The sequence below is a fragment of the Lissotriton vulgaris genome, chromosome 2_1, assembly GCF_964263255.1.
Source record: "Lissotriton vulgaris chromosome 2_1, aLisVul1.2, whole genome shotgun sequence".
Lineage (NCBI taxonomy): Eukaryota > Metazoa > Chordata > Amphibia > Caudata > Salamandridae > Lissotriton > Lissotriton vulgaris.
The window spans coordinates 420,775,118-420,803,042 of NC_141687.1; the positions used below are offsets into that span (position 1 = coordinate 420,775,118).

At 47.9% G+C, this 27,925-nt stretch overlaps 1 protein-coding gene across 2 annotated transcripts in view; it reads left to right on the plus strand.

The window, feature by feature from the left end:
• The window catches only part of MDH1B (malate dehydrogenase 1B), a 293,136-nt gene that overhangs the window by 33,322 nt on the left and 231,889 nt on the right, over positions 1–27,925 (plus strand). For both annotated transcript variants that reach the window (XM_086955317.1, XM_086955316.1), the window contains exon 2: positions 19,917–20,029. In XM_086955317.1, coding sequence (XP_086811443.1) covers positions 19,917–20,029 — 113 coding nt within the window. The remainder of the gene's footprint in view (positions 1–19,916; positions 20,030–27,925) is intronic.

A 27,925-nucleotide genomic window follows, 5' to 3' on the forward strand; every position in this document is an offset into this window, starting at 1 on the left:
TTAGGAAATTAAAAAGTTTACCTTCTATGTCAGTTACATTTTGTGAAAGAACAACAGATTTGCATATTAACAGTTTGTAAGAAATATCATCTTGGATACTTAATATCTTTTTTATAATATTCCAAACATCAGACCCAAATTTATAAAACTAAAGGACAATCAAAAAGCATATGCTGCAACGATCCAGGATGTAATTTACAATGTCAACAAGTTGCGGATTGAAGAAGTTTAGCACAAAATAAATACAATGGAGTCCATAAACAATTGAATACAATATAAGAATTAGCTTGATAAAGCGAAACAGGTAACCAACCAGAAATACCATTAAGCCAAATATCTTTCCATGTATCAATAGACCTAGAAATAGAGAGTTCATTATTCCAGAATACTGAAATCATATTTATGTTGTTTCCTAGAGAATTAGATAATTTTTTATATAAAATAGAAACACCATGGGATGAAGTGAAGACCGTTTGAATATAGACTGCTAAATCTGCTTTAACATTAGACGGAATAACATGAGGTAGAGTCTAGAACTGAATTACACAAATACTCATGTTTGATAAGTTCAGATTTAGGTCAACTAAATATTGTTTGCAAAGCCTCAAATGAAATTAAAGCATTGTTGGAATAGATATCTTTAAGATAAAAAATACCAGCATTAATCCATGAATACCAGAAACTGATATTTCTATTTAATTTAATAACATTACTATGCCATAATGACAAATCTTCAGTATTAAACACTAGAGATAGAAAATGTAATATAAATCATTAAAAATGAGTTTAGTGGATTTAAAAATAAAATATTTGTGAAAAAATGCCAATTTATTAGTCTAGGTTAACAAGGTGGGTAGTGGAAATGGATTTATTATTGATTTCTCTATATGAAGCCAAGTAGGAGGATTATTTAAAGAGGAATGACTAAACCATATGGAACTTAATTTTAAGATAAAGGCTTTATGATAAAGAAAAAAGTCAGGTAGTCCGAACCCTGAATTGCATTTGGGCATTTTTAATTTTTTATAACCAATACGAGGCAACTTGCTTTTCCAAAGAAATTTGGAGAGAATTCTGTCAACATCTTTATAAGATTTTAATGAAAATTGCGTAGGAATCATGGCAAGGATGTAGAAGATTTTAGGAGCAATAGTCATTTTAATAGAATCTATTCTACCCCACGATGAGAGATGAAGTGAAGACCATTTAGACCATTTATCTTTTATATAATTTAAGATAAAGTTACAGTTCAATGTTCATGTTGATTTTATGGATTTTTTAAAGCAACACTTATTGGTAGTAATGTATAGGAGGCGCACCTCACACACATGTAAAATCAGGTCGGGTCAAAAGTAATGTATTCAAAGGTCACTATAGATATCAAAAAACACCATTTAGGGTTGGTGCCACTCGGGATGGATATGCACCCTACTACCTGGATGCTCAAGTTCACAGATCCTGCATAGCGTTTACTGTGAGACACAATATCTATATACACATATCCCGGCACTCCAATAGTTAACTTTTATAGTCTACATTTAATGCAAAATGCTTTGTATGTTACCCCAAATATCATTGGCAATAGACAAAGTTAGGTTCTCAAAATAAAGTGAATTTTAATTCAAAGCCGTATTTGAGACATCATATTTTGAGAGATATCCAAACATACAGATACATACAGTATCATATCGATGCTTTTGTAGTTAAACTCTATATTTAGGATCATTGGACGTAATAAAAAGTCTCTCAAATTTCGCAATTTGTTTTTCTACATTTTTAATATTTTCATTAAAGGTTTTATTTTCATAGGCCATAATAGAAATAGTTACACCTCTAAAGTAAGCTTCATAAGCATCCCATGGATTGACCGTAGAAGTGGAACCTTCAGGGTGAGTAAGAAATAATCTTGAATGGCAGTTAAGAGTTCTGGTTTATTATGTTCATTAAGAACGATTCCAGTATTCATTCGCCATCTAGATTGTTTTGTAAAAGTTGAATTTAAATTCAACACAAAAGATATCAAAGCATGATTTGAAATATCAATGTTACCAATCTTAGTAATCACGGATTGACTTAATTGTGTGGAGACTAATAAATAGTCAATCCTAGAATGGGAATTATGTGGGTTGGAAAAAAATGTAAAACTTTTTTCTGTAGGGAAGTAAAGTCGCCGAATATCAACTAACTTAGTGGTTTGAATAAATGATTTAAAAGCATGAAAAACCTTAGGAGGGTGATATTTAGTACTAGATAATCTATCTAATAAAGGATCAGCAATAACATTAAAATCACCTCCAACAAATAATGGAACTTACTCAAAATTTGGCAATGTAGTTTTTTGCAAAGAAAATAACCACACCATTTTTTTCCCATTAGCAGACGAGGAGACAATAGTATCAACCCACTTTTTCTTCATATAATTTAAGATGTTGTCGCAAATATGAGTCTCCTGAATAAAACAAATATCTGCTTTGCAACTACCTAAATAAACTAAAATTTTTGTACGCTTAACTGGATGACCTAACATTTAATGAAACAACTTTAATATTGTGAATATTGGCCATAATGGAAAAGGGAAAAGGAGGTCAAGAAGAGGAACGGAAAAAATAGAAAAAGAGTATGAGAAAATACTAGCTCCAGAACAAGTAAAAAGAAAGGGAAAAAATAAAACAAACAGAATACATAAATGTCAAGAATGAAAGCACACACGCTTTACAAGCATAACCGGAGCCGTTGGAGCCCAATGCAAGAATAAACCATCAATTTGTCAGAAAATACGTAACTTACAATATTCAAGTATTAGAGTCATAAGTATCCATTGAGTGCTGTGATTGTTGTTCCAAAAATCGTCTTAATTCTTCAGGACGATGAAAAGATTTTGAAAGATTATCTTTCCAAATACGCATTGTTGAAGGATCAAAAAGACCATATTTGACACCAAGACTTCTTAGTTGAGGATGAAGAGCAGTGAATTCTTTGCGAATTGAAACAGTCTCCTTGGCAAAATCCTGATGAATAAATATTTTATTCCCATTGACGGTCAATGAAGGGATTTCTCGTGCTGCTTTCCTGATCAAAACCAGATGGTGATGCCAGAGAACTTTAAAGATCATTTGTCGAGGTTTTGTGTGCTGAGGGTTGCGATGGGAAGGAATCCTGTGTGCCTTATCAATTTCAAATTTTTCTGAAAATTTGATTTTTAGGAAGCCAGGAATAATATTTTCATTGATAAACTAGCCATTTCTTTCTGCACAGTTTTAATCTCTGACGCATTTGAAACTGTATTAGCATGAAGTGCTTGAAATTCTTCCAGAATTAAAGTTAAGGAAGGTTGAGTTGACTCTACCACTTTTGATTTAATTGGCGGAGGTGAAACCTGCTGTCTCCTTTTATTATGAAAATAATATTTATTATCCATTTTCTTGTAGTTAGGATTACATTCGTAAATGAATATAAAGATTGTATAAAATATAGTGGTAATTGTGAAGAAAACCATAATATGGGTGGTGCAGCAGCTAAAATGGTCTGTGGGAGTGGCTAGGCCCAAGCCAGGCCCTTTTCTGAATGTTCAATCCGCCCCCCCTGACAAACAATCCTGGCAGTACCTGAAAGGCAGAGATGGGGTCAGAAGCTTGAAGAGGAAAAACACCACTTTCATCCTTCAAAAACATGAAAAACAACTTCACATCACAGGTACAGGATTCAGCAATGGAGCAACCTAATTTTAGCAAAAATTCTGACAAAATGTTGTAGTTTAGAGGCAAAAACGGGCGAAAACATGCTGGAGTTCACCAGAGGGTGGCCATTTTGTATCTCCCTCACACTAAGGGGCCATTAGGATGGCGGTCGGAAATCACCCCGACCGCCATTGAAGCCGAAAACAACCACCCGTTGGCACCGTGGAAAAACCGGCGGTCAAATTAGGAACAACCACCTAAAAAGAACGACCGTGGCGGAAGCGGGCAAATAAAAAATGCCCGTCGCAGGCGGTGATGTCTAAAATCCGACCGCTGAGGTCGGAAACGCAGCTCAGAATCTACAACCTGCTGCAAGCATAGCGGAGACACCGCATGGGAAATTAAGATAGCCCCAATGGACACAAGGTACGATCCGCTGTTTCCGACCGCCGCGGTCGCACACTGCAGTGAATGAAGAACCAGCGGAAGAGCTGCAGCACAGTCACCTCAGCGGACGATCCATACAAAACATGATGGACAATGCCAAAAGCCCATAATAATGCTAATTATTGCACAAATCAAAGTAGACATGCCCCCAAAAAAAACAAAAAACATCCCAATGAAACAAATACATGCCAAACTGAAACATACAATTCCCAGGACAACACCCACAACACACCTGACAGCAAATCCCCATTTGGACACACCCACATAGCGGAGTATAAAACCAGCCCCTTCACTGACCACAATCCTTTGCAACACCCCCAGAAGAGAAGGGCATACACCAGATCTGAGAGTAGAGGCAAAAGAACATAGCACACTCAACACCACCATCACCACCATCACATCCGCACCAACAAGCCCCCAGCACATAACACACCTCACACACCAACACCACACCCACCACCCACACCTCTGCATCCACAAACACTTTGCACACCACACACCATGTCCACACATAAAATGCCCAAATTCACAGAGAGTGAGTTGACAATCATGGTAAATGAGATAGTCCGAGTGGAACCACAACTGTTTGGTAGCCTGGTCCAACAGACACAATTAGCCATGAGGACGCAAATGTGGGAAAGGATAGTACAAAGGGTCATTGCAGTAGGGACCACCCCGCGATCCATGAAGAAGATCATGAAGTAGTGGCATGACATCAAGAGGGTTGTCAAAGAGAGGAGGAGCAAGAACGGAGAGCTGGTTAACCAGACTGGCAGTACATTCACACCATGGAGAAGGTACTTGCCATACTGCATCCAGAGAGTCCCACCGGAGTATCCGGGAGAGTGGAGGCTGGTAAGTACAAACATATGTTAACCAACACACTGATATGTACTGTCTTGCACAACCAAAAACCCACACCACCCAAAACATATCCCATCCATCTGCACCACACACCCAGAAAACCCTGTCTCACAGATCCAACCTTCACTCACTCCCATGTACCCTAAACGTAGCTAGCAAAATTACCATGGGCACATGAGCATAGGCAGCCTGTACTACTACTCTCACTATGCCCCCTGGCCCACATCCCAGCAGGATGGAGCACTCCCTCCCACCCACAAGCAGTTGGAAGCCATTGCATTGTTCACCTAACAGGTGCCTGGGAGGGATTTTGGGAGTAGGAGGCCTGTACCACTACTCCCACCATGCCCCTTGTCCCACACCCCAGCAGGATGGAGCATACCCCCTCCCCACCCAGAAGCATGTCAGCCATCACACTACCCAGATCAAACTCACAGGTATGTAACCATCTTCTCTGGGAGGGCTGTTTGGGGGTGGGAAGCCTGCACTACTATTCCCACCATGCCCCCTGTCCCACACCCAAGCAGGATGGAGCACCTCACCCCCTACACCCAGAAGCACTTGGAAGCCATTGAATTGTTCACCAAACGAGCAAACAGGTAGGTAGCCATCTTGCCTGGGAGGGTGATTGGGGTGGGAGGCCTGTACCACTACTCCAACCATGCCCCCTATCCCACACCCCCACAGGATGGATCACTCCCCCACCCCACCCAGAAGCATGTGTCAGCCATTACACTACCCTCATCAAATTCACAGGTACGTAGCCATTTTCTCTGGGAGGGCTGTTCGGGGGTTGGAAGCCTGCACTACTACTTCCACCATGCCCCCTGTCCCACACACCAGCAGGATGGAGCCCCCCACCCATCACACCCAGAAGCACTTGGAAGCCATTGCATTGTTCACCAAACGTACTAACAGGTAGGTAGCCATCCAGCCTGGGAGTCTTGTACCACTACTCCCACCATGCACCCTCATACCCCAGATGAGCAAGATGGAGCACTCCACCACCCACAAGCACATGGAAGCCATTGCAGTATCATAAACCACCTCACCTAACAGGTAGGTAGCGATCTTTCCTGGGAGGGCTGTTCGGGAGTGGGAGGCCTGCACTACTACTTCCACCATGCCCCCTGTCCCACACCCCAGCAGGATGGAGCACACCCCCTTCCCACCCAGAAGCATGTGTCAGCCATCACACTACCCTCATCAAACTCTCAGGTAGGTAGCCATCTGTTCTGAGAGGGCTGTCTGGGGGTAGGAGGCCTGCACTACTACTCCCACCATGCCCCCTGGCCCACACCCCAGCAGGATGGAGTACTCCCTCCCACACACAAGCATGTGGCAGCCATTGCAGTGTTCACCTTCCCCTAACAGGTAGGTAGCCTGTACGTGCACCCACACATTTTTCAGTAATGAAATGCTGCCATATGGCAACACCAGCCCTCTCATTGCACAAAAATGCACACCTACCCCGCTTAACACGCACAGTGTGCACACAAGTAAGCAAAGGGAACTGTCACAGATAACAAAGATTCGCACACCAATGTACATGCACAATGAAGACTGAGGAGCACAACCATGCACAGCACACACTGATGAGTGCATTGCCATGTGGCCCAATCAGCAAGGACCATTTCAATATTTAGGACGCATGTGTGGGCTTATGAATCAAAATATGTACATGACATGAAAAAGTCAGGCAGTACAATACAATGCCCAGTCCATGACCAGATGTGACGTCTGCAAGGTCAGACAAAACAACAAGGAGATAACAATGACAAGATGATGTGCTGGTCCCTACATGTCCTTACATGGCAAAAAGTCCTGGTGAACATGATTCCATTACGATTTGCATGGTATGCATTGATACCTCATAACATGTACAAGTAATGTATGTACCTCTGCACCAGATGTGCACATAGAAAACGATGTGATCTGTCAATTGTGTAGGGTACCGACAGTGGATGACACACAGCTAACATAATGCCTGCAGAGTGCACAACAAATACCATTCCCCATCTAATCCACAGGTGACCAAGAACTAACTGCTGAGGGCAACACCAACGAGCAGCAGAGCCATTCTCCCCCCCCTGAAACATGGACTCTTGGATGTAGAGTCCCAGGATTTTCAGGACGATGAGCTCGTGGACGGCCCATCTGGTGTGCCAGGGAGCAACAGGTCCCAGGACCCCCTCCTCCCCATCACCACGTCTGCTGCAACACCAACTGCATAGCAGACCCCTGCTATTACGGCCTGCGCGTCCACCTCCACCGCCACTACCACCACCACCAGTGCCACCTGCAACACCCTCCCTGTAACAGGGGAGGTCCACCACACACCAACAACTGAGGATGGCAGGGAGAGTGTGCGCGGACCCAAAGTGGCGAAGCGACAGGTCCGTAGCAGCAGGGCAGGTGGGAGGGCCAGGGTCACCCATCCCTGGAACACATCACCAGAGTCCTTGAGGCATACGAACAGGCCCAGGGACAAACCGGCCGGTCGGACTATCTTCTACGCGAGCTCATCCTGCTGATGAGGTCCATTGACACACGCATTGGACAAATGGTGGACCTCATGGGTCAGCAAGTGACGTTACTGAGGGACAGGCCTGCGTCCCAACCAACACCTCCGCCACCTCTGTTTTGCCGCAGGATGACAGTTCACCATCCAACCCTGCGGCCACGGAGAGGGGTGAGTCCTCAGACGCAGCTGGCACCACAGCAGGGCCCACCCCAGCCAAGCTACCAAGGGGCCGTCCGAAGAAGAACCTGGAAGTCTCTGGAGGCAAAGCACCAGCCAAACGCCAGTCACGGTGCCAGCCCTGGTGGCAGCCATCTTCCCCACTGCATTGACTGTTTGGACTGTCCTCCCCTACACTTCCTTGTGAATGGCACTTGTCTGTTGGACTGGGTCACCACATCAAAGTGGTATCTACTCTTACATCTCATTTACCATCACTGTCAACTCACTGCCCCATCACCACCTCCATGTAAATCTACGCACCCCCTCACATGTCAACTTTGTAAAGAAAATACCTTGCACCCTGTTTTTGGGTCAGATGTGTCTTTAGTGCAGGATGTTCAGTCTTCAAAAAGTCCATAATGTATCTGAAGTATGTACTGTATGTAGGCAAGGATAAGTCTGAGGCACCTAGGGAAACACAACAGAACAACATTCACTGGTGTGAGTGTGGCATCACAGACATTACACTACACCAACCATCTACATAAACCAACACGCAGACAACACAATCAGCAAAAAGTATCAACATACACATCCCGTATACGTTCACAGATGACATGTCACAGTCACATATCCACACACAGGTGACTTTACATCTGTCTGTTTAAACCATTCGCCCTTCACGGCAACAGCAATCTCTCCAGACAATGTATATGTTGGACTTCGTCACCCACCTTCAAGTGAAGTAGCGGGTGATGAGCTGTTGACGCATGTCACCACCTTCATCTTCTCCACTGTCCTCATCACTAGAATCAGGTTGTTGTGCAAGCAAGGGCATTGGGTCCTCGTCTTCATCCAGGAGCAGGGGAATCTGCTTGCGAATGGCCAGGTTGTGGAACATGCAGCATGCCACTATGATCTGACACACCTTCCTAGGCGAGTATGCCAGTGCACCTCCGGTTTTGTCCAGGCAGCGGAAACGTGACTTCAGCACACCAAAAGTACGCTCCACCAAATGACGTGTCCTCCCATGGGCCTCATTGTATCGGATATCTCCCAGGGTCCTGGGATTCCGCAGTTGGCTCAGCAGCCATGGACGGCTGGGATATGCAGCGTCTCCTAGGAATGACAAATACACATTGCAGTGTTGCACAGGCAGAGGGCAGCAAGTCACACACCCAGTACACCATACAACTAGGCATACTCACCCACAATCCATGCACGCTCGGGTAGCAGATTAGCCATCAGCTGGGGCACAATGCTGTTCCTCAGGACGTAGGAGTCATGGGCTGATCCGGGGAATCTGGCACACACATGCGAGATGATCATATCTGCCAGGCACACCACCTGCACATTGATGGAGTGGTAATGTTTTCGATTACGAAAAATGTGCTCACTTGCCTGTGGTGGCACAAGACCGACATGTGTGCAATCTATGGCACCAATAACATCGGGGATGTGCCCAAGGAGATAGAAGTCTCTCTTCACAGCTGGCAATTTAGCACCCCTGGGGAAATGTATATATTTGTCCTTGTAGATCATCATGACGGACAGAACATCACTCAGTACCATGCTGAACATCGTTTGAGACATCCCACCAGCGCTGGCCAAGATCTTCTGGAACGATCCAGTGGCAAAAAACTGAGGGCTGCCATCACTTTATGAGTTTGGGTGAAAGCTGTTGGATATGTCTGGCGAGGCTGCAGGTGGGGCTCCAACATATCACAAAGGGTCCTCAGGGTGGCTCTATCTAGACGAAATTTACGAATGATCGCCACATCCTCCATGTCCTCCAGCAGTGTCAAGTGACGAATCAGATTTGGCCTCCTCCTAGTTGGGATGAAAGGGGACACATGTCAATGACAACCATCAGGAGATGGCCGCAGCATATCCTGTACAGGATGACACAGAAAAAAACAAAGACTGACTTGACAAATGAGTGACACACCAGGTCACATGGGTAGTCGTTTGAGTCACACAGAAGGCACACCTCTCTATTTTCAATACACAAGTGCCTCAAACACCACCTAGGTCAATGTGAATGCACATAGTTTCAGGGCCACATTTTACATGTGCACGCCTGGGAGTATGGCATCCAGCCAATGTGCGACAAATCAACACTACTGTCTCATACTCATCTGCTGTACCTGTCACACCTCAATGCATCATTCAAACTTGGCACACATCCACAACACAATGAGCACAGTTGGCGGTGAACTGACAATTGCATGTATGAGCAGACAGAAAAGCACAAGTAAGTAACTACAACATACAGTGAGACAAGCCTTGTCGAGGTCATCACTGCCCCACAACACATTGATTAATGTACACATTGTAGAGTCCGCTACAACACTGTTCTGCCTCATCAACCATCTAATGCCTTTGTGACATGTTAGGGACAACAAACCAATGTACGTCACACATACACAACCATGGCACATGTAGGCACCTGTGGAGTCAATAGAACATTGGCATTGTGTGCACGATGATGTGGCCTTCACCATGTGGCCACTGTGCCCTTTTGAAGTGTTCCCGATGGACGTTGCCATTGTATGTGCCCCTAATCGCAGTAGCTATCGCCTGGCCCCAGCAGTGTCTCACCGGCACCACGCCTGACACATGTAAGGTAGTCATTGGCATGGAGACGTGCCCAAATGGCGCTTGGCATGCTCCGCCACCCAAATCGCGGTGCCTCATGCCATTGTATTTGCCCCAAATCACGGTAGCTACCGCCTGGCCCTGGCGGTGTCTCACCGGCACCCCCCCTGACACAGGTGCGGTAGTCATTGGCATGGAGACATCTCCAAATGGCGCTTGGCATGCTCTGACACCCAAATCGCGGTGCCTCATGCCATTGTATGTGCCCCAAATCGCGGAAGCTACCGCCTGGCCCTGGCGGTGTCTCACCACCATGGAGCATTCCCTAGAGCCAATGGCAATGATGATTGCGGTGGCATGCTGCAATTTTGAAAATCGCTGTAGGCGTGCTCCGCCACCGCGGAGGAGGACATTGGATGCTTTTGAAAGATGCACCATCGTAGTAGCGCACCCCGGGCCCCTGCCGTGTCTCACTGCCATGGAGCATGCCCTAGAGCCAGTGGGAACAATGATTGCGGTGGCATGATGCAATTTTGAAAATCGCGGTAGGCGTGCTCCGCCACCACGGAGGCGAACATTGGATGCCTTTGAAAGATGCACCATCGCGGTAGCGCACCCCGGGCCCCTGCGGTGCATCACCGCCATGGAGCATGACCTAGAGCCAATGGGAATGATCATTGTGGTGGCATGATGCAATTTTGAAAATCGCGGTAGGCGTGCTCCGCCACCGCGGAGGCGGTCATTGGATGCTTTTGAATGAGGCAGACCTGGACAACCAATTGCTGCAGCTTGGTACCTAGAAAAACGACCACAGGGGGCTATATATGTGTGCGAGTGAGCCTCACATTTCCACTGCTCCCAGAGCCTGTTGCCTGGGACCCCTCATCTGCTGCTGCCTACAGGGACTGCTGCCTGAGAGCCCTCATCTGCTGCTGCCTCCAGGGACTGCTGCCTGAGACCCCTTATCTGCTGCTGCCTCCAGGGACTGCTGCCTGAGACCCCTCATCTGCTGCTGCCTCCAGGGACTGCTGCCAGTGACCCCCCACCACCCAATTCCACCACAGGTGTTCCATGTCCACAGGGATGGCAAGTACAGAGAAGATCTGTGCCAGTCCATTCACAAGCGAAGAGCTGGAGGTACTGGTGGACGAGGTGCTCGCACAGTACCCAAGGCTGTATGGTGCCCCAAATGTTGTGGTAAGTAACCAAAAACGGAGGTGTAGGGCAGGGGGGGCACACATGTAGTTGGACTGCTGCAGTATATGCCTGACGGTGTGGGGTTGTGTCATGCACTGACAAACAAGCTGTCTTCAGGAGGAAGGAGTGTGTGTCCCAATGTCACAGGTTTCCCTACCTGCAGTTGTAGGTCTGAGGGAATTGTTTTGAATTGTCAGCCAGACAGTGACACAGTATGTTGGCCATGCAGGTGCCAGGACAGTGATTGCTTGGCTGAATGGCTATGTGTTCCCCTGTTGTCCAACTCAGTGTGAGCCCAGATGCTCTGCATAGTGCCCGCCCACCAAGATGAGATCACATCACTGCACTTACTGTGTCCTTACTCTTGTTTTTTCACAGTAAAATCCAACTATGCACCATCTCAGCCCTGTAAAATTGCACACAACCACACTTGTGTAGTTCTATATTGTGTTTGTGAGTCCATGTCCCCCAAGCAACACACATGACATATTGATATATTCACAGGGCATGCACATTGAGTGCTGCACAGTGAGCCTACCCACAGACACAGCTCGATACGTGATATATGTTGTGCCCAGACATGCATAGGACTGGAGATGTGTGCTTGCCAAATAGGGGGTTCAGTGCTGTCATCCTGCATGTGTGTGAGATGTGCAGGGACTCTGTATGCCCTCATAAATGCATGCAATCACATCAGCTTAGCCCATGCAGAGTGCCCATGTGAAATGTACCCCAGGGTGGGATGGACAGAGATTAGATTTGGTGATGAGTCTGTACATGACACTGTGTCACTGATCATTTCCTCCTCTTGTCTCCCTTGCCTGCAGCTCAAGGTACACCAGCGTAAGGCCGTGTGGAGGGCCATTGCAGCAAAGGTGCGAGCTCTGGGGGTATCTAACCGACGGCGCACCCACTGCCACAAGAGGTGGGACGACATCAGCCGGCTGGCAAAGAACGTGGCAGAGATTACCTTGGGGCTGCTTACTCGCACTGGGCGGTTGGCACGGCGCAGCATGACACCACTGATGGGCCGCATCTTGACAGTGACTCAACCTGAGCTGGATGCACGTCTGTAGGAGCATCAGCAGCAAGGCAGGGGTGAGTATTTGGGGAGGGTGATTTTGGCTGGGAGCGGATGCATGTGTACATGGCCTGTGCCAGCTGTGGCTATGTGATGTTTGTGGAGTGGTGCAGTGCATTGTCTTGTAAGTGGCTCCTGGGATGTGTGCCAGTGTCATGCATTTGCCCAGACTGTTCTTACTTACAAAGGTGATCCTCCCTGCTGGAGATTCCCATTGCAGTATGCATTATGCTCCTCATGGTTATTCAGCATTGGGGTAGTCTAGGGAATCGCTTTGGGAGAGAACAGCAGTGTTCACAATCTGAATGTGACTACATCTATGCGTACATTGCATGCACCATGGATGTTGAGGCCTACACATCTGACAACAATGTGCACTAGTCCTTGGGCCCCAGAGTACAACATGGTGTTTGGCATGGGCTATTAGCCATTGTGAACTGTCATGTCATAATAGGTGTCTGTGTTGTCCCCTCCTGTTCCCTCAATGTCTGTCTTTGGCAACAAGTGGTGTGCCCACATCATGTCCGTAGGTGTGGGCATAGCAAGTTGTGTGTCTGAAAGACTTCAGCCACAGGCAGGGTGTTGTGCTCTGTGGCCTTAACATGGCTCAGTCATGACAGATGATCAGGGTTACATGCAATGTTGTGGTCTATGTTGTGAGTTGTTGCAATGTGATTGTAGAGTGTGGTGTGCGACCGGTAGATTTGGGCATGTTTTGTACTGCATTAATTGCATTGCTATGTCCTGTTGATACCACTAACCTGACCCTGCATCTCTCTCTCATGCAGATTCGTCAGTGGTCACGGAGGGACACAAGCCGGACACCAGTGGGGGTGAGACTAGCACTACAGCTGCACAGGAGCCCAGTGACACAGAGGTCACCAGTGCCTCAGAGGGGGACCAGAGTATGCAGGAGGAATCCCTACCTGAGACACAAAGTACCACATCATCTGATGCCAGAGGGGTTGCATCCATGTTGGCGGACACAGGGAATGGAGAATCTGCATCATCTACTCCCACACAGCGGCCAGTGCCCACCATCCCATCCACTTCCCTGGTGCTGCCTGTCGGTAAGAGAGGACGAGTTACATTCACACCTGGCACCGCTGCCCTTGCACCTGTCCCCCCTGCTGCCCTCAGTGCGGAGTCTGTTGACCTTCTGTGCCAGCTTTGTGTGGGCCAGACAGCCCTCCTCAATGCCTTCAATGACCATGACAAAAAATTAGCCCAGGTGGTTGCTTACAAGGAGGGCATACACTCCGATGTGGGTGGGCTGCACCGTACTGTCCTGGCTTTGTCGTCCACAGTGACGTCTGCCCTTCAACAGGCACATACTCCCATTCCTGCTCCAAGGCCTTTGTCCACCCCCCAGTTAGTGGCCACATCTGATGATCGTGACCACGGTTCCCATGCGTCACAGTCACGATACAGCACAGGAAGCTCCCAGCAGAAACAACCCAAGCGGGCCCGCCCGCAGACACCATCCCCACAGAAGAGCAAAGCCACCCCAGAATGCAAAGACAAGAGCCAATCAGGGAAAGGCAAGTCCCAAAAAGCAAAGAAGCAGACCTCAGGCTCACATGCCTCAGAGGCATCCCCAGTTAAGGACTCTCCTGTCCCTAAACCTTCACGCAAAGCAAGGCATGCAGTTTCTGTGCCCACTGAGGAGGTCTTGTATGGCAAGGGTACACCTAGGAAGGGCTCAGAGCCACATTCCCCCACCCCTTGACTCCCATTCCAAGCCCAGTGAAGCAGGTGAAGGAGATCACTGTAGGGGGTACCCCTGGCAAACAGGTGAAGGAGGACACTGTAGGGGGTACACCTGGCAAACAGGGGAAGGAGGGCCAGAGGCGGAGCCAGACGAAGCGTTCAGCAGGATACAGCACATCACCAGAGGGAGTGCCAGTGTCTGCACCTCATGCGGCTCTGTTGGTGTGTGTGCCTGTACCCGTTCCCATTAACTCCAGTACAGGGAAGCCATTCCGAATTCCCAAGAAGTGGAAAGGCACCCCTCAAACCTCTCCCACCCAACACTGTCTCAGGTCTGCATGACTCCACCTCCACGTGCCACTACACCACCTGGTCCAAACAGCCCTCTGGCTTGCCAAGCCACTGATTGCCCTACCTCACCTGGGCCGCTCTCTCCCCAAACAGGTGCTCCTGATGTCCCCGACACACAGCCAGCTCCCAGCCAGCCTGACAGCCAAGTGTGAGTGCTAGTCCCCCTAATATACCTGGTCTCTCTCACAGGTGGGCCTGTTCTGCCCATTGTTACCCCCCTGACTGTGTTGCTGCCCATTGAAGGGTACAGCTGCACACACTCCCTGTGCAGATTCTCATGGATATGCTCTGCACTTTGCCATGCCCACTGTCCTTCCTGTCCTGCCCTTGCCTGTGAAGATTCTCATGGATATGCTCTGCACTTTGCCATTCCCACTTGCCTTCCTGTCCTGCCCTCGCCTGTGCAGATTCTCATGGATATGCTCTGCACTTTGCCATGCCCACTGGCCTTCCTGACCTGCCCTCACCGGTGCAGATTCTCATGGATATGCTCTGCACTTTGCCATGCCCACTAGCCTTCCTGTCATGCCCTCGCCTGTGCAGATTCTCATGGATATGCTCTGCACTTTGCCATGCCCACTGGCCTTTCTGTCCTGCCCTTGCCTGTGTAGCCTCTCATGTACTCACTCTGCACTTTGCCATGCCCACTGGCCTTCCTATCCTGCCCTCGCCTGTGCAGATTCTCATGTTCTCACTCTGCACTTTGCCATTCCCACTGGCCTTCCTGTCCTTCCCTCGCCTGTGCAGATTCTCATGGAGATTCTCTGCACTTTGCCAAGCCCACTGGCCTTCTTGTCCTGCCCTCGCCTGTGCAGATTCTCATGTACTCACTCTGCACTTTGCCATGCCCACTGGCCTTTCTTTCCTGTCCTCGCCTGTGCAGATTCTCATGTACTCACTCTGCACTTTGCCATGCCCACTGGACTTCCTTTCCTGCCCTTGCCTGTGCAGATTCTCATGGATAGGCTCTGCACTTTGCCATGCCCATTGGCCTTCCTGTCCTGCCCTCGCCTGTGCAGATTCTCATGGACATGCTCTGCACTTTGCCATGCCCACTGGCCTTCTTGTCCTGCCCTCGCCAGTGCAGCCTCTCATGTACTCACTCTGCACTTTGCCCTGGCCACTGGCCCTGTTGCTCTGCTGTGTTGGACTATTCCCTGTCCAGCCTCTCATGTACTTGCTGTGAAGTTTGCCCTGGGCACTGGGCCTGTTGCTCTGCTGTGTGGGACTATTCCCTGTGCAGCCTCTCATGTACATGCTGTGAATTTTGCACTGGACACTGGCCCAGTTGCTCTGCTGTGTTAGACTATTTTCTGTGCAGCCCCTCATGTACTTGCTGTGCACCCTGAACTGCCCCCTGGCCCTGTTGCTCTGCTGTGTTGGACTATTCCCTGTGCAGCGTCTCATGTACTTGCTGTGCACCCTGAATTGCCCACTGGCCCTGTTGCTCTGCTGTGTTGGACTATTCCCTGTGCAGCCTCTCATGTACTCACTCTGCACTTTGCCATGCCCACTGGGCTTCCTGTCCTGCCCTTGCCTGTGCAGCTTCTCGTGGATATGCTGTGCATTTTGTGTCTTTCTCTTCTCTACTGTTGGTGCCTATCTATGCAAAATGTGAATAAAGACAGTCACTCCTGTTGTCTGTTTTGTCAGTGTCCTTACTAAATAAAGGTATTTTGGTGTGTGCATATGTTTGGCTGTGCCCCATGCTCTATGTGGCACTTCAACATTGCAAAGGTATTTGCTCGCCTACTCTTTTTTCACAGGGGTGACAGGGACTTCAGTTCTTTCTGACATTGATACTTGTGGCATCTGTGGTGTCAATTTAACCTGTGTTGCAGTTCTCATTTTCCAGGCTTTCAATTGTTGGCTACATTGTTCACATGTCAGTTCGGGGGACACTGACAGCACAGAGTGTAACTCTGTGCACAGGTCTGCATGCAGGCTGGGCAATATCATCATGTATGTGGCTTATTCCTGTATGTGTGCCCAGCTGTGTATGTCAATGGTCATCTTGTGATGGCCCGCCATCCTGGTCCCATGGCCTACATGAGATGTGTGCTCTTGGATTGTCAAGACGTGTGCAGTGTGTTGGTATGTCAATGCTGTTCTGTCTGACTCCTACTTGTTGTTTGAGTCACTTGTGAGTGTGCAGGGTGTGTGACTGGCACATCAGTGTCGTCTTTGTTTGATCATCCATGTGTCTTGATTCTGTTTGTGTATACTGTGCAGACCTGCTGTTACACACTGCCATTGTGTTTGTGTTTCTCAGGCATTGCAGGCCCATGGTGCCTTTTATCCTCCTTTATGGCATGGTGTGTGTGGTGTAATGCCATCACCTATGTGTGCTTCTTGTACGTACTCTTTGTGGGGCTAGAATCCCTCTTATTGTGTTTTGTGCATTCCTGCCATGTCCACTGATGATGTGCAGTACGCTTCACTTGGATGTCGGCTGTCCCCTTGCTTTGTGTGTGTGTGTATGTGCCTCCTCATCACTTACTTTGTGACACTGTGCTGTGTGGTGCATTTGTTTGGGCTAGGGCTATGGACCACTCAGGTTCTTTCCCTGATTGTTCCTTTGTGGTGTTCTTGTGCTGTGTGGCAGTCATGGTTGCTCATCTGCTGTTCAGCTGTGTGTGCTTGCCAGTGCTATGATCAATTTGATTGCACCATTGTGTCCCAGATCTGTGCATCTGTTGTGGTTGTGTTGGATGTATGTGTGTTGGCTGTGTTGTTGCGTCACTTCCTGGGTGTGCTGTTGTGTTTGTGCTGATTTGTGTTGTATGGGTTGGGGTTGTGTCACTTATGTCTGTGTGTGACTGGTATGCTTGGTGTGCACACACTGCTTGTTGTGTGTATGGTGCTGTGTGTATGTGGCCTTGACTTTGCCTGATGTGCATCCCCTGATGTCCTGCAGTGTTTGTTCAGTTTGTTTGGCCTGTGCATTTGTAGTTGGTTTGATGTGGCTGTGTTGTTCTATGATGATGCACTTCTTTTGTGATTTGTGATATGTTGTGTGTGCTTTGTTACTGAGTGATGAGGTTGTGCACTTCTGTTGTGTCTGTGCTCACATTGCCTTGCCACAGTTTGGCTGAGAGGGTATGTCTGTTTTTGTTGTGGTTCTGTGAGTGTTTATTTTGGGTTGTGTGTTTGTGTGATGTTTTTGTGCAGAAACTTGCTGTGACATCCCTGTGTGTGATGTTTGTGGCTACACCCAGGGTGTGTGTTTTTTGTGTGTGTATGGACTGGCAATTATGGGCAGCCTTCAGTGTGTGTGGCACTGGTGCTGTGTGAAGCTGTTGTGAGGGGGGTTTGTGTGTACATTCCTCCTTGTGTTTGTCAGTGATGTAGTATGTATATGGGCCCTGTGTGTTGTGCTGGTGGTGTACTCCTGTTATGTGGTTATATGCACATGTGGCTGTTCCCAGTTTGACTTCCAGGCCTTCCTTTGTTCCGTGTGCCTTTACCTGGTATGCCTTGCTGTCTCTCTGTGTTGTTGCACTGTGGTGCCTGTGGTTTGACTTCACTGACTGTACCAGCCGTGTGTGGTTTGATGGCCTGAGGGGGGGTATTCTGTGTTCCTTCTCTTGCATGTGATGGGCACATGCTTGTTGTGTGTCTCCACGGCCTACCATTTGTGTACATCCCACTTTGGCTTTCCTATTTGTTGGGCTCCATTGCTGTTGGCATTTGCAGTATGTGGTTGTGTGTCATTGTGTGGTATGTATGTGTGGCTATGCAGGCTGTGTGTCCATTTGTTCCTTGTATGTGTTTATTTGGTGCTTGTACTAATGTTTGTTTCCATGTGTGTGGTGGTGTTGTGGTAAGTGTGTTTCCCTGGCCCTGTGCTACTGTGCTGTGTGTTGTGTGTTCCTGTGCAGCAACTCCTGCTGTGGCTGTCTCCCTGGATGTTTTTTGTATGGTACAGGGTGTGGTTTGACCAGGCTTGTTGTTGTGCATGAGTGTGCACTGGATGGGCACATGGCATATTCCTACATGGGTTGTGCTCATGTGTGGTGGTGGGAGGTGTGGCCCTGGGGTCTTTGTGCCCTGTCCATGACTGGGACTGGCCCTGCCTCCTTTCTTGTGTGCATGTATTCCCTTGTGTTCTCCGCTGCGGTGATGTGACCAGGACATTGCTGCATGATCGCGGAAGATGTGTGTCCAGGATGTAGAGTGGTGACTTGGTGACAGGTGGGTCATGTGTGGGTGCCCTTGTGGATGTGTTACTGCCCCAGCAAGGTGTCTGTTGTGGATTTGGACCCTGTGTCAGCCTGTTGTGTGTTGTGTGTTGTATTTGTGTAGTTGCGTACCTGCGGCGGCGACCAAAGCGGGCCATGAGTTCATAGTGATGCGGCAGGAACAGCACCGGGAACACGTGTAGAGCGGGGTCCATGGCGTCGTGACCGGGTGGAGGGGACCAGGACTCTGGTTTGGCACTCCGCTGTCGTGCTTCCGCCGTCTCTGATTGTGCGGCGTCTCCGCTGCTGTGTGTCTGCTTGTTTGGAGCTTCCTAATTGGTGGAGCGGGGCGGTCGTCATTCCGCACAGAGGTGAGTCTCAATTGGCTCACTCCGCCGCACTTTGATTAGCGGTGCGCGTGGCACCGCGGCGAACGGGAATTGACCTAGGTTTGGCAATACTAATATGGTGGTCGTCTTTACCGCTGCTCGCGGGTGGAAAATGCATTTTTCGGCATTGTCAGCACCACGGTGGTGCCACCGCCCGACATCCTAATGGACCCCTAAGTTTTCCGATCTGGTGGTCGATACATCAGTGTTTAAAAGGGATATAGGTCTGTAGTTTGCACATTTATTTTCAGGTATTTCCTTCTAATGAGTGAAAGTTATGAAATCCTTGCAAACTGATTCAGGCATTTTAAAGTTTAGTAGGCTTCCTTCATATACCTGGCATAACGCATTCATTAAAAACCCTGGAATGTAGAAACAAGCTCCACTGGAAAGTCCTGAAACCTATTCTGCAACGCGTTTATTTTTAAATGTTATTTTATTTGATTGTATATAGTATACGATCAATGGTTCTGAAAATGTCTGTAAGTTTAACCAGGAGCAATATCTTTGTCATAATAATCATTGTATCGTAGACAGCGGTAAAACTCAGTGTTGCAGTAAAAAAATGGGCAACCAAGACATATTTTACAACCCCCAAAATATCTCACTTCACCCGATACTGTTTTATCTACCTTTTTCATTCTACAGTCATATGATTCTGCCAACATATGTGTCTCTGCATTTTAAGATCTCTAAGCACATTATACAGTACATTCTGAGCATTTCTTTCATTCCCAGGGAAGGCAGATTGTCCATACTTTGCAAAGGCCGAACTTCTTGCCGACTATCTTCAGAAAAACTTGCCTAACTTCAGAATACATAAAATCACACAGCACCCCGATGATTGGGAGGTAAGGTTACTTAATTGAAGCACTTTAGTTGTTCAGATTCCTGAAATGCTCTCTCTGGCTGTTATTCTCTATGATCTAAAACGGAGGCTTGTTTTTCTTTGGTCCTCTACCTTAAGGCAAAGCTCCCCTGGGTAATCTTTTCTATACCATTTATTTAAATCAATGCTTCCCAGGTAACTCTTAGCGTCAAAGCTGCTCTTCGACACTTGTAACAACAGAGTATTTGCTCCTGTCGTGGTGTGTTTGCAATATGCACAAGAGATCACTTTGTAATGGTTGCATGTTATGTCCCCCAAAACATCTACACCTCCTCTCACCTATGTTTGAGTACGATGTTGAAGGACAAGCTCTTTTTAACATGTTTTGTCCGTTTGCTGCGACATAAGTACCTTAGGGGGCCATGCATATTTGCGAGGGCTCGAGTGTTCAAAAGTGTGTGTGATGATAGGGGCTGCTCAAGTTTCCAGCACAGACCACGACTGGTGGCCAGATAACAACCAAAAGCACATTCCTGGGGCGTGTCTAGCAGCCGACGGTGATGGCCGTGGACTAAAGGAGCTCCCGTCTCCCTATAGTTGATACTGAGCTATCCGCAGTCATCCACGACTAGGGAAATTAGCGAAACAACCAAAAGCACATTCCTGGGGCGTGTCTAGCAGCCGACTGTGATGGCCGCGGACTAAAGGAGCTCCCGTCTCCCCATAGTTGATACTGAGCTATCCGCAGTTATCCACGACTAGGGAAATTAGCGAAGCAGTGTGGTGCTTTACCCCCAGGCCCTATCGGAGACTCCCTAGACCTAAAACGGGAAAGAACGGTGCGCGGTCGGCGCGGCCCCACTCTCGGAGCCTCCTAACTGCGGGAACAGATGGCGACTCCCCGTTGTTGAAAATCGCGCACGGGTGCACTGCAAGGCCCGAGTACCCCGCGCCGAGGAAGCAGAGGTGCGGCGGATCGGCCATGGTGCCATTATATGCGGCGGGGGAGCAGAGGTACACTGTGGAAGGGATCGGCGCGCCCCCCGGTGAGCCCAGGAGAGGCGGGCCTACGCGAGGCCCCGGCGTCGGGGTCTAAACGGGGGGAACTGACTCGGAGATCGAGCCCCGTCTAGGAGGGAGCCGGTGAGTGGTGACGGCCGCCATACTTCTTTGTGGGCCCGCGAACTGGAGGCAACTGTGGGGGCAGAGACAACTGAGGTATGCTGCAGGTGCCCCGCGCAGCCACATGATCCCGGGTTCCCCGCTGTGCGTCCCGACCGATGCTTGGCCCAAATTGAGAGCCGCTTTTGAGAGACGGCCTTGCGGCAGGAGCGTGGTGCCCCCTCGCCCCCAGATTTTGGAGGATTTGGCTGATTTGGTCTATGTTGTGACGCTATACCGGTGGCCGAGGGAGCAGAACTCTAAGCAGAGTTCCGGTATGATAGTCAGACAGCTACATTTCGTGAATTCAGCTTGATGGCTATTTTGATGGGCACTATAATACCCTGTCAGGGTGCAGCCAAATGCACATATTGATGCTTAAGTTGGGGCCTATTTAAGAAAGATATTCCGCCACAGGGAAAACAATACAACGCGCCAGTTTGAAGATCACCGGGGAATATTGCAGGCTGGAGGGTGCCTGTGTCAGCAGCTACTGGCTCAGATAGACAGCGGAGCTTCAGAGACCTGATGAATTGCAGAGGCCCTGGATTGATCGCCGGCTATAGGGGGAACACCCCTGAGGTGGGGCCAGGAGCTGGGAGGTGACGGCCGGCTGTGGTGTCGGGTGGCATCCGGTGCGCTTTCCTCCACGGCTTGTGGCTTGCACCTACGGACGCATTTGGAGATCAGAGTTGTGTATGGAGGTATCCGCGGGTGTCAAGCGACAGGTGCGGAGGAGGAGGGGATTGATTTGTCTTCCCTGGCAATAGGCGAGTACATCCACTGCTTGTGATATATCCCAGGGGCACAGTAAACAAGGCCTGGTGGTGGATCCGGGGCTAGAGCGGCAGGCCGAGAGGGGGACGTGCACACTTGCGTTCTTGCCCTGGGTCGGACAAGTGGGGTTGCGTCCATACAGCGGCCGAGATACCATTGGGAAGATTTGTGGTGGCTTGAATCATCTCCTGCTCCCCCACCTGCGTCAAGGAGTGGTGCTACTGACGCAGTGTCAACATGGCAACTAGGGAAAAGGGCCTCAGAAACAATCCCCAAAAGCAACTGGCTAAATTTGCATGGGCTAAAACTGGCGAGATGGGCGACTCCCCGAGATCCGACAAAGAATCTGACACGACACCACAGGTGAAGCCCCTTGAACCTACCCTTCATGATGTAATGGCGGCCATAGGCGGAGTACGAACGTCCGTGGACTTGGTAACAGTGGAGGTTTCTCTCCTCCGAGCCGATTTTCGCAAAATGGACGAGAAAATCAAAGAAATTAAAATAGTTACTACAGCCCTCCATACAGACACCTCTGAGCTGCAGACGCAAATGCTTGAACTACAACGGAGGCAGTACAAAATGTCACAACAACTAGACGATTACGAAGGAAGGGCCCGCCGCAACACTGTTTGTATTTTGGGGGTTCCGGAAAAAACAGAGGGGCCTACTGCGGATCTATTTCTGTAGGACCTCATCACGAAACACCTCAAGCCGCAGACTCTGTCCTCCTACTTTTCGATTGAAAGTGCCCATAGAGTGCCAGGAGGCAGGCCGAAACCTGAAGCCCCCCGAGACCTATTATAGCGCGAGTGTTCAATTACCGCGATAGGGACATCATCGTACAGACGGCACGCTCGAACCCCCCTCTGAAGATAGAGAACTACGAGGTCGCCTTCTACCCTGATTTTACGGCTAAAGTTCAGGCACAAAGACGCAGCTTCCAGGCAGTGAAGAGGGAATTGAGAGACAGAGAGGTCAAGTATGCAATGCTTTTTCCTGCAAAACTGAGGGTCGAATCGGATGGTAAATTCTGTTTTTTTGATTCACCGGAGGTCGTCTGGGAGTGGGTGAGGGCTGGTCGACAGTTGGGAAGCAGAGGAGAGACCGTCGGAGCCGCCCATGGTCAGGAGTGGCCGGACAATAATCTCCGGACGATTACTCCAGCCGCCTGGAGGAACAGGACTGAGATTCAAGAATCTTGGGCATAGTCGGCCCATGCTAGGACACTCAAGACAACGCAAGTAATGGGGTTGAGGGGGTGGGGAGATGGGGGTTTCTGCTTAAAATTGTGTGATTTGTTATCGAGAAGTTACTCCGAAGTACAGATACGCCCTGTTTGTCTATCTGCATATATTATGGGTGAACTCCGATGTTTACCGAGTGGATGGCTATTCTTTCAGTTTCTATGACCAGACTCATGGGGGGGGGGGTAACTTTCCCCGTGCACTAGTACCTTTCTGGGGAGGGAGAAAAGCACTCTGCCAAGTTTGGGGGTGGGTAGTTTTGAATCCACGAGCAGGGGGGCAGGGAGGGGTGAGCGGGTGAGGGTGGGGGGAGTAGGGTTTCTTTCAATGTTGTCGGGTTTATTGATGATCGGACTGACTTGCTATGATGTTTGAATACGTTAGTGAATGTAGAATTGCATAGACTAATGTTGTTTATTAATGATCGGACTGATTTGCTACAATGTTTGAATATGCTAGTGAATGTAGAATTGCATAGAATAATGCTGATTATTTCCTATTTACAATATGGTAATGGTATATTGAAGGTTGAACGACGGTTGCCATGTACACAATATGATGTAGTCTCCTACGCAGAGTTGATCCGTAGACGGGGACGTGAGGTAAAATACAGACATGGGGAAGGGTAGTGAATGTACTTTAACTGTGATGTCCTGGAACGTTAATGGGGTGGGGCATAAAATTAAGAGGGGCATAGTGCAACACTACCTAAAGAGACGTTGCCCTGCTACAAGAAACACACCTAGTGGGTCAGATAGCCAAGGCCCCTACAAGATGGGGATATAGACTCTTGACACACTCGTAATACACAACGGGCTCTAGGGGCACGGCAGTCCTAGTGAAGAGGTCCACACCCCTAATAGTACGCAAGACGTGGACGGATAGAATGGGCAGATTTGCGGGGGTGGAGGCAAAATGGGATGGGAAAACTATCATCTTGTATCAGTCTACCTTCCACCTGCGGCTTCCAAAACGGCTTTGGAAGACATAGGCACCTATGTAGCCAGTCTTCAAGAGGGGGTGCTGATCATGGGGGGAGACTACACCTTGACGATAGACGATACGGAGTACCGACACCCACCTGGGCCCCGGGACAGGGCTAACAACCAACTACCGGATTTCATACAAGCACTAGGCCTCGCTGATGTGGGCCAGGCGCTCTACCCCACTGACAAACAATATAACTTCTTCTCCAACGCACACCGCAGCCTCTCCCTTATTGATTGCTTTCTTACACATCTGTCATCAGTGTGTTCATTTGCACAATACACCGTATTGCCTAGAGGGATTTCAGACCACTCTCCGATCTGCACACAATATACACATTGGGAATGCCAATCCACCGCCACCCTAATGATCCAACCATGGTTACTACGTAACTCGGATTTTCGAGACGAACTCCGCACACAAACGGGGAACTATGTCACTGAAAATATGAGTTCAGTGGACTCTGCACAAATAATATGGGAAGCATTTAAGGTGGTTATCAAAGGGTTGGTCCGGTCGTTAAAGACTGGATACCTTATTAAGCAACATGAACTCTTGGTCAAAGTGGAAAATGAACTCCTGGAAAGGGAGAGGGAACATTCGCTTACCCAATCGCCCAATACAAGTCATCGGCTGTTCCTGAAGCAGGAGGAATTCAGGATAAAGGCTAGGGAGCAGGCAGTGGCCAAGCAAAACGCGATACAACACAGATTATATGAACTCGGGATAGAACTGGCAGGACACTGGGTTGGCTGGAGAGACAGGAACAGGGATCCAGATGGGTCCAGATGCTGATGACCAGGGATGGGGATGAGGTAACACGCCCGGATATAGCGAACTTATTTGCAGATCACTTCGAGAAGGTATATACACCCTCGACAGCCTATACAGCTGACTACTACCGTCAATTACTTCAGGACAGTAACGTTCCCTGTCTATCAGACATCGAGAGGGACGCGATGGATGCCGACCTCTCCACGGAAGAGATTGGCAAGGCCCTGGGACAGCTCCACAATAGTGAACAAAATTCATAGGCAGTTCAATCGATAACCATTACATCAACATTTTTTCATCAGGAAACAACTGATAATAAAGAACTCAGTGTAAAGAGAATGGGTTTGTTAGAACGTACAAAGTTTCATTTTATTCATATTTTTGTTAAAAAAGAAGAAGAAATGCATATTGATAATGAATTTGAATACAGAATCTGTTAAACAGTTAATATTGTACATTCATGATTGTTGATATTATATTGATCACTAAACCATCATAATCAATCAAGAATACGAAAATATGATGCTGGAAACATTAAAACAAGAACTAGTGCAAAGTGGCTGTGAGATGGAAATTCTCGACGCGCGTTTCAGCACCATGGGTGCCTTCACCAGGAGTTTATAAGGCAAGGGGCTGCCCAAAGAAATGGGATAGGAAATGATCACACTGGAACAAATATAGGGGCGATCTGTGTGTCTCACCCACGGTTGAAATGGAACTGCGTAGACAGGAGAGGATGATAGGAAATATATCCTAAGCAACTATGTATAATGTTGAACTGAAATTTGCGGATAATGTACAAGATGTCGTTCAATCAGGTAATGTACTTTTGATTGCCTTCAATAAACAAAGTTTAAAAAAAAAAAAAAAAAAAAAAAAGCACATTCCTTCTCTGTGCTGGGTTTATAAAATAAAAATGATCTATGCCAGAAGGGGAGGAAGCTTTTAAACCAACATAACATAAGGGAAGAAAATGTACGTAGGAGGTTAATATTTTGCTTTACAAATTCACTTCATAGATAGACTTCTGACAGAACATATGCCGGAAAAGGCCACTTCTTTGACTTACAGGAAACTCATTAACAACCTCCCAGACACGACGTCCACATTACAACAGAACTGGGCCAGGGAAGTAGGCACCTTCGAGGACTCCGAATGGCAGGAGGCCCTCTCCTCCCCCCCGGGAAACAGCTATTCCCTCTAGGTTAAAACTGGTCCAACTTAAAATACTACATTGTACGTATTATACTAGAACGACATTACACAAGATAGGGAAAGCTACACATAAATTCTGCCTACGAAACTGCGGGGAGGAGGGAACGTTCTTCCACACTATTTGGGACTGTAGACACATGGCAACATACTGGATGGCGGTAATGCGCACAATTTCCCAAACTATGGATATCTCCTTGTTGCCGGAGCCTCGTCGCTGTTTACTAAATGTGTGGGAACCCAATGATCTAAACCACCGGCAACAGGACTGGGTAATGTTGGGCATGATGATGGCGAAGTGCAATATCGCCATGTTATGGGGTTCAGTAGTACTGCCAACACTTAGAAAATGGTGTAGAGACATGGATGAGGCGATGGTGGCGGAGAAAGCTATCTTCATCCACCGTGGGTGCCCAGGGAAATGGAGAAAAATCTGGGGGGCTTGGAACAAGTTTCGGGGTTATATTTGCGAGCCGCCACGCATTGAGGGGGAGGAGGTTGACTCAGACTAGAAGACTCTGGCTGTAATGGAATGATGAAGTGTTGATGTGTCAATGCGCTTGTTTTTTAATTTTAACTTAAAACTGAACAAAATTGAGCTGTGCCCGCAATAACCGCACTATATGATGCACCAACTGTATGTATCGCTGCTCCGATTGTTATGTTCATATAAAATAAAAAATATTTAAAAAAATATATATACTCTTCATGGCCAGTACATAAGGGATGCTACAGGCCTACATAAGAGCTGGCGGGTAAAGCCATTAAATATGTTTTATAGACATTAAAATAAGAATTTCACACCTGTGTGCAACACTATACTGGATGGAAACTGGTAGACTGTGTCTGGCGCAAGCGCAGGTGGACATCTTTACTAAAGCATTGTGGTGATTCCTTGTAGTGTGGACACATTCACTACACACAAAGCCCTGAGAGGCTCCTGCTCATTCTTCCCCCACTCAAGGACAGTAAAAAGGATTGCTTGTCTTCAACACACACCTACCAGCTATACCTCCCTCCTTGGTTCGCACAAGGGTGGGGTCGGGTTGAAGAGTGGTATCCTGGAACACTGTAAAAGGGCATAGCCACATTTGTGACTTCCTGTATGTTGATGCTAGCATGTTGCCTAACATGGTTTGGGACTCCGTGTACAAGTAGATCAAGTTCATTTACCAGTTTAAATAAAATAAAGGGCTGGGCGAAGCCAGCTATATCAGGCATCATCTCTGCGAAAAAATAAGATATTTGCGTATCACTATGCTCCAAACTTTCACCTGTTCTTTTGGTTTATAGAAAGTTGTGCTCCATTATCGCTGTTTTAACTCCTATGTACAGATGTATTCCCAAATGTTTGGTTACTTGAGATGTAGTCTAGTGAGCTTGACAACAGCAACATTTTCTGGTGGGCCAACTAATGTATGTACTACCCTAGCTGGGTGTTTATTATTTCGATAAAATGCTAAATAAAGTAGCATCATTCCCATCTTGATAGTTTTGATGGTGCTGTATTGAGGTCTGAATTGGTTGCTAGTGTTGAACAAACATTTGCAATGCAAACGGTCTCGCCTTTGGGACTATATGTATTTATCTATGCAGCACATTAGCCTGGGTGCTGAAACATCTACTGTTCTTTAACATGGAGGGAAAGTAAGCACCAAACTGTGTGACACGGCAGGTATGTGAACACATGGAGAGAAATATTTCATTTCAGCGGGCATTTCTTTATGTGGAATAACAGCAGCTCACCTGTGTCATCATAA